We start from the raw sequence: 8,065 nt of genomic DNA on the forward strand, positions 1-8,065 counted from the left end.
ATATATATATATATATATTTATGGCATAATTATAAAAAAAATAAAATCCGATGTACTATCATCGGCGATGAAACGGAAGCCGCTACATCGATTATCTCTATCAGGAGTTGTGCGGCGTGACGTAGAATGCTGATCGTCACCGAACGCCCGCGCAAACGATTATAATACGTCGGATTAATACGCGGGATTTTCCCTTCGTGTTCTGTATGCTTAGAAGAGTACCAAATAGAAGCACGAACCGCGCGAACCGTTCCACTTACTCTGAGCCACTTGTGGTTGAGAACCTCCTGGATGGTGATCCTATGATTCACGTCGGTTGTAAGCATTCTCTGTATGAGATCTTTCGCCGGCTCACTAATGGGATCCCAGAGTGGTGTCTCCATCTGCAAATTCAATTAAAACGGAATTATTCGTCACATACGGAGAACTGCGCGACCCGGATGCGAATGGTTGCGCGGGCAAGCATTATTAAAATTCTCCAACCGCCTCGTTACATCCGGATTAGCGGTGTTAAAAACAAGATAAGATCATAAGGCATGGCGATTACCTGCACCCGCCCTCGACAGATCGCTTCCCGCAGCCTGTCTCGAGATCCGACGAACGGAAGTGTGCCAGTTAGCAAGACATGTAGCAGCACTCCGGCTGACCAGACATCACCGGGTTTCCCATACTGTCGCCGTTGGATCACTTCCGGCGCCATGAAGTGCGGACATCCGACACGACCTGCGCGATCAAGAGCGTCGTGAACGAAAGGGATGAAATAGTTTATATGACCAAAGAATGGAAGCATGAGTGATTGCTCGGAAACTTCACAGTCGATCGTTTATACATAAAACGGAACCGTATTTGCGACAAATGTAAGACCCGAATTTATCAGCCGAATAAAGGATCTGCGTTTGATTTTCCCTCGATTTTACGACTATATATAATAAACTATATATAATCGGTAGCTCTATCTCGCACACATCCATTCACATATATACACACATACATATTCTCCCTCTCCCCCCCCCCTCTCTCTCTCTCTCTCTCTCTCTCTCTCTCTCTCTCTCTCTCTCTCTCTCTCTACCAAATCGATTGTCCGTAGCGAGAGAATCCAAACCACTTTTATCGTTATCAGGAACGTCGGATCGACTGGACGTATCAAGTATAATTAATGGCAAAGAACGAACGTCAAATACAAAGGCTACTGCATTCCTCGAAAACAAATACACCTGTCACAAAGTAGCCGATTCTTCGATATAGGCACAAACATCGTTCACGGACGATAACCAACGTGCTAACTTGCTTACTTTCAACAATCTATATTTATTAAGAATCGGTAAATGACACAGAAAGCAGCACGAGAGGAAATGTAGGTCACTGCACATTGAAAAGTGTACATGGGAAAAGATGAGATGATTAAGGCTGTAAAGCAAAGACGACATAATTGCGTTCGCGAGTATATCGTTAAACATCAGAAAAATTAACATTAGAATATCGTGTAACCTTACATATTCAAAAAATCTAATATGACACATAATTATTAATAAAGATTAACGCATTTAAAGCATGGATTTCTTTTTAAAAAATATTTAAATATACAACTAGTATATAATAAATTTGTCAAATATTTTAATATTTTATTACACATATATTCTACTAGAGACTATGTATCCTATGTTTGCGATACATACTTCTATTTATAATTATACTATTCTATTATATACTATTCTATCTATAGAATGGACTCTTAGCTATTTCATCTAAATGTTTTATTTATGTAATGAAAAAAAGAGACATTGTGTTGATATTGTATAAGTATGTATTAATTTCTATATACCCGTTTACATAAATCCTAAATATATTATTACATTGGATAAAATAAATAAACATATCATAAATATCATAAGTAAAAATATATTCCCTTCATTATGTTTTCGCACGTATGAAATATTAAAAATGTTAAGTAAATTATAATAAGATATTTATCTTCATCATTTTGCGATAACGATAATATAATTGAGAGCGATTAATATAAAAGGAATGATTATACTTTTCCAAGAATAATATAGCATTAATAGCGCGCGCGCGTATATTGTAGAACATTTTAGAATAATTGATATCAAGATTAAACTTTGATAAAAAAAAAAATTTTTTAATCCATTTTCTGTAATACACAAAAGTAAAAGTAATTAAGTTAAATTAATAATTTTAATTATTGCTAGACATAGGTGTACAACTTTGCTTCCGCCGTTTTTTTTTCCGAAATTCAAGGCTTTATTGTAAAAAACTGGTTATATATTTATGATTCAAAGTATTGTCCATCGCTAGCCACATCTTTCGGGTAGCGTACGAATCCCGTGTCGAAAAAACTGGTCATCTTTTGAGGCTATTCACGAATCGATCCAATTTTTTATTTCTTCATAAGACCGGAAGTGCTGGTCAGCCAGGCCGTGTGCCATTGATCGAAACAAGTGATAGTCAGAGGGAGCAACGTCTGGAGAATATGGCGGGTGGGGTAGGACTTCCCATTTCAATGTTTCCAAGTATGTCTTGACCACTTTCGCAACATGGGTCGAGCATTGTCATGCTGCAAAATCACTTTATCGTGTCTCTCGTTGTATTGCGGCCGTTTGCCTTTCAATGCTCAGCTCAAACGCATCAATTGCGTTCGATACCGATCGCCCGTGATTGTTTCAGTCGGTTTTAACAGTTCATAATACACTACGCCGAGCTGGTCCCACCAAATACAGAGCATGACCTTGGAGCCGTGAATATTTGGTTTGGCCGTCGACGTGGAAGCATGGCCGGGAACTCCTCATTTTTCTGCGCTTGGGATTATCGTAATGAACCCATTTTTCGTCCCCAGTCACAATGCGATGCAGAAATCCCTTCCGTCTTTGCCTTTCAAGCAGCTGTTCACAAGCAAACAAACGCCGTTCAACATCTCTCGGCTTCAATTCGTACGGCACCCAATTTCCTTGCTTCTGAATCATTCCCATGGCTTTGAGGCGTTTTGAAATGGCTTGTTGAGTCACTCCCAATGATTGTGCCAATTCTTCTTGATTTTGATGCGAGTCTTGCTCAAGTAATTCTGCATCTTCGAAAACCTTCTCTCTTCCACCGCTATGCCAGTCTTCGACGTCAAAATCACCGTTCTTGAAGCGTTGAAACCACTCACGTTCTTTCACTAATAGCGACCTCACCATAAGTATTTGAGAGCATTCGATGAGCCTCAGCCGCAGATTTCTTCATATTGAAGTAAAAAATTAAAATCTCCCGCAAATGACGAGAATTTGGCTTGTAAACTGACATTTTCAATCGAGAATAACTTTATGATGCAGACACAAATCGACTAATGTTTCTATGGGGTTATGTTGACAGATGCCCAAGTTTATTGTATGATGTCTATGATCTATTTATTTCGACCACCACTTACCGCTAAAGCCATCTATAGGAAAACGGCGGAAGCAAAGTTGTATACCTAATATTTAATATTAAATTCTGTAAAACAAAAGTTATTTATTTATAACATAATATATTTGAGTAGAATACTTAAATAAAAAAATAAAAGGTGCTGGTGCAGAAGAAAACAGTTACTTATATACAAAAAGCAATAAGTAAATTTAGACTAAAATATAGAATCAGAAATTTCAGAAATAGAAACGTAAAATCGAATATAGAATCAGAAATATTTCAGAAATAAAAACGTAAAAATATGTAATATTTAACAGTGCCACAACTAGGTGCCAAAGAGTTGCATATACAGAGAAACAAATTTTCATGCAATGTCACATCAAGAGCATGCAGAATTTGATTTCAGAATGTAAATTTAATAATGAGAAACACGCGTGAGTGACGAATTTTTAAAAACTAATCTGCTAATAAAAATGTAACTGTCGAATAAAAATATTTTATTTCGGCTTGTTCATCGCTTGGTTGCTGCTTGTCATTGCATGATTTTAATTATTCGCCTTTTAACGAAAGTAATTAGTTACACAGTTACAGTTACGAACGAAGCGACAAGTTAATAACATGCATTTTACGCAAGTATAATTTAGAGATACAGGATAATACACGAGTGATCTGGGAAATTTCTGGCACAATTTCCAGCAGGAATATTTATTTCGAGAAAAATATGTTATATAAAAGCATACGTACAAAATGTTCAATAATGGAGTTGTCATAAAAACAATTCTAGATAATCATCTCTAAAATCTGTCTCCAAAATGTCTCTTGAAAGAATTTCATATATTCTCAAGGTTTTCCATTCTACTCGCGAGTTAATCACAATAAACGTGTATCTTATATTTTATCATATGTAAGATTTACAAGTATCAACTGAAAATCAAATATTTTTCATATTTAATATAATTGATATTTAAAAAATATCAATTATATTAAATATTCTTCCTAACAGAAAATCTCAAAATCAATATGTGAGATAAATGCGGTAGGAAATGTCTCTGATTTAATATATTTATGCTAATATATCTCTGAGGAATCATCTTCATTTAAAAAAACAAAATCATATTTTTCCGCAACTTTATGGTTAAAGTATCGCGTTTCGTAGGTATAGATAACATTGCACATATCAAATTATCGAGTTTCATTATTCATAACTTAAGTTCTTCATTAAGAAAATATGATATTTTAATAACAAATTGCTCGCCACAATGCAAAAAGCAATTGCATAAAATATCAATTTCAGATTGTATGCAGTTAGCGTGACCGTATGATTTATTGAGATAGGAAGTATTATTTTTAGTAAACAAAGATACAGTATTACAGTAAAAATTCTCAAAAAATTCCTGTATTTTAATTAGAATTCGTCATCTGAAACTGCTTTGGTTTTATTAGCAATCGATATATATGTTCAATCGAGGAAAATATTATGTTTGCATTTTATCGCGTTTGCCTTTCTCGTGATATAAATAAACGTTTCGCAGACATTCGTAACAAAATAGTATTCTCTGACGCGACTAGTTTCAATTTGTCATCGATAAGTGATGAAAGACAAACACAAAGCAGCATACAAATAGACAGACACACGCAGACACACAGACTAGTCTACCGCTACGAACAACGACATAAACAGGCCCAAATAACGCGGGTAATTGGTTCACGTAACCAAACTCAGAAATAGGTAAATCGATTGAAGGGTTTGTTACGTTTAACAAAAATATATCTAATTATTACAAGTACGAGAGAAAAAAAAAGAATAAGATTTCCGTCAAAAATGTGATAAAAACTTCAATTCGGAAAGGATAACTGTTCAACATTGTCAATATATATATATATATATCAATAATATACATAAAATTAATTCACCGTTGTGCAACTGCATTTACCGATTGTAATAATAATAAATATAACATATTGTATAAATTTTAGTGCTGGATAATCCACATAGAATTATGTAATTTATTTTAATGTAATTTATTTTAATATTGTTAGAATAAAATTAACCAATTTTTATATTTATTATTATCTTCTACAGAATATTTTTTTTCCTAAAATTTGTACTCTTCGAAATAGACACTTATTGATATAGACACATATTGATACATTATTATATACTATGAATATACGTTAATTATTACGTATATTCATACTATGAATATACGTAATAATTAACGTATATTCATAGTATATAATAATGTATATTCATAGTACATAATAATCTACGTTATTCACAATAAATAATAATTAACTATCAAAATATATATGATTGCGATATGGAGACAACAGCCGATTTGAACAATTCAATCAGAAACTGATACATGTTACGGGTGAACTCAAAAGCCACAGAATAAATTCGGTCACTATCCGAATTCAAGTTATTGCAGAAATATTCGTATTTGATTTCTATATTTTCGACATTCCTTTAAAAAAAAAATGGCTACGTTTATTCAAGAATTTTCTGCTGCGGATTGGATTGGCCCAGGAGCTTTGATTTCTAGTAAACATAGATAAAAAATATAAAAGACTAACGTTTAGTTTTATTTTGAAAAGCTATATTTATATCTTTAAGAAATCTAATACTGTCATTTTAATACTGACTTATTTATCACTAAAAGTAATTAATTATTTACTTTTAAATACCAAAAATATTGCACAACAGTGCTCTTAATATTGAAAATAAGTAAATAATTACTGCCTTTCAATAATTGGCCAGTATTAGATTTTCTATAATATATTCAATAAAATGAAATAATTTAATAACGATTCATAACGAACCCTTCAATTTTGTCAAAGACTTGTCCCAATCCTACAACGATGAAGCAGAGCGTACGTCATTCGCGCATTACAAAATCAGATACGCGGACGACGGGGCAGGTGGGAACAGAAAAAAGGGGAAAGAATTGTTCTCTCGCTCACTTCCCCTCGATGGCACAACAAATATCTGTTACTACGCGACCTGCACAATAATATCACAGGAATACTGCTATCGCATGTAGATTGAGTGTCTATGCAGACACTATACGTTCTCAAACTAATATAACGATACCACACAGGGGGTAGAACGTCCACTATATTGCCTCAAACGAGGATAATCACGAAACTGGACTGATCGATAGCGACAATTATGAAATGCTATACATTCATGTGCGCGTTTCGCTCATGAAAATGAACTCGGAGTCATTTTCAACTGAATTATACTACTGTCGTTTCGCTCTTGCCTCATGCTCTTGCTCTTGCTCTTCTTGTGAATCTTTTCTTTCCCATTATATACAGGATGCTTTGTAGAGAACAATTCATTCAATGTATCAATAATAATCTAAATTGGATAAAAACTGATCATTTGGAAGAAATGAATTGAATGATCAAACGAATAACATTGTTGATTTTGATCGAAATGCTCTCGTTTCAACAATACTGCTCTCTTTCATATCCGCAATATCTTTTGAAATATATGTATATAGTTGATGCGAGTAATAGAGAACATCCTGTATACGTCTGGCCTTGTCGTTGATGGAAACAGTTCTCAATAATATTTTACGACACAGTGACGTAAGTATAAGAAGCCGGGAGTTATATTCAAGGACGCGGAAAGGAATATCTCTTTTTAAGAGAGATACTTTAAATAGACGCGATACTTTCTCATTTCTACCCCCGATTGTGGTAAATCATCAGATGTTATGTAGATGTGGCAGGCATGTGGATACCGATATTGTCCTCCGTGTCGCTCACTAGCGAATCCTCGGCGTCGGTCAGGTCCTCAAAAGGGAAATTGCAGCTCGAAGAGATCAGGCCTATCGAAAGAACACAGAGAGAAAGGAGAAGGATTGTTATCGTCACGATAATTTCGCGATTTACTAACGGTTTCACGGATGATAAGGTGTTCTTTATCATCAACGCCGCTGGAGGAAGACCGACCTGGCTATTAAGTTGCCGCATTTATTTAGGAAATCAAACTCTCGCTCGGATCAAAAGAGACAGATCCATTGGCCTTAGGCCGATCAACACAATTCTCTGGTGGTGTGTGTGTGCGTCTATTGGTATGTAAAATGTCGAGCTTGGCATATCTCCGCGACGTTTGTAAAGTTTACTTGTATTGTACGGTACGGTAAGTCTGCGTATGATCCTGTTAGTACAAAATCTGTATAGAGACTATCAAATAGCTTGCTTTAATTCGTTCGTTTTATAATCTTACATAAAATATATGACAAATCTCGGATTAATTGCCTATACTTCCAACGATTTTGTGATGATCATCCTAGTGTAGAAAAATATATGAAAAATAGATATCACACTTACAGATGCACAATTATCACTCTTAATTTTTATTTCAATAAAACACAAAAATGATTACAAAAATTTAAATTTTCATTCTCATTTTCATTCATGTTCTTAATTCCGCTTCAGACAAACGTATTGCTGAAGACAATATCAGCGAAGCTCAATAAGAAGTGTATACAATTCGAGAATGACATTCTTCAACAAATTTGTAAACCAAACACATCCGAGAAAAAAATAAGTGTGCATATACATATTAAAATATTAAATAATATATTACTTAATATATTAATATGTCGAATATTAGCCAAATCATATATATATATATATATATATATATATA

At 34.2% G+C, this 8,065-nt stretch overlaps 1 protein-coding gene across 3 annotated transcripts in view; it reads right to left on the reverse strand.

The window, feature by feature from the left end:
* The window catches only part of LOC108692919 (peripheral plasma membrane protein CASK), a 191,048-nt gene that overhangs the window by 157,225 nt on the left and 25,758 nt on the right, over positions 1-8,065 (reverse strand). For all 3 annotated transcript variants that reach the window (XM_018201500.1, XM_018201507.1, XM_018201516.1), the window contains exons 6-7: positions 548-723; positions 261-383 (exon numbers count right to left, since the gene is read on the reverse strand). In XM_018201500.1, coding sequence (XP_018056989.1) covers positions 261-383; positions 548-723 — 299 coding nt within the window. The remainder of the gene's footprint in view (positions 1-260; positions 384-547; positions 724-8,065) is intronic.

This window comes from Atta colombica, unplaced genomic scaffold (assembly GCF_001594045.1).
Source record: "Atta colombica isolate Treedump-2 unplaced genomic scaffold, Acol1.0 scaffold107, whole genome shotgun sequence".
NCBI classification, from domain to species: domain Eukaryota; kingdom Metazoa; phylum Arthropoda; class Insecta; order Hymenoptera; family Formicidae; genus Atta; species Atta colombica.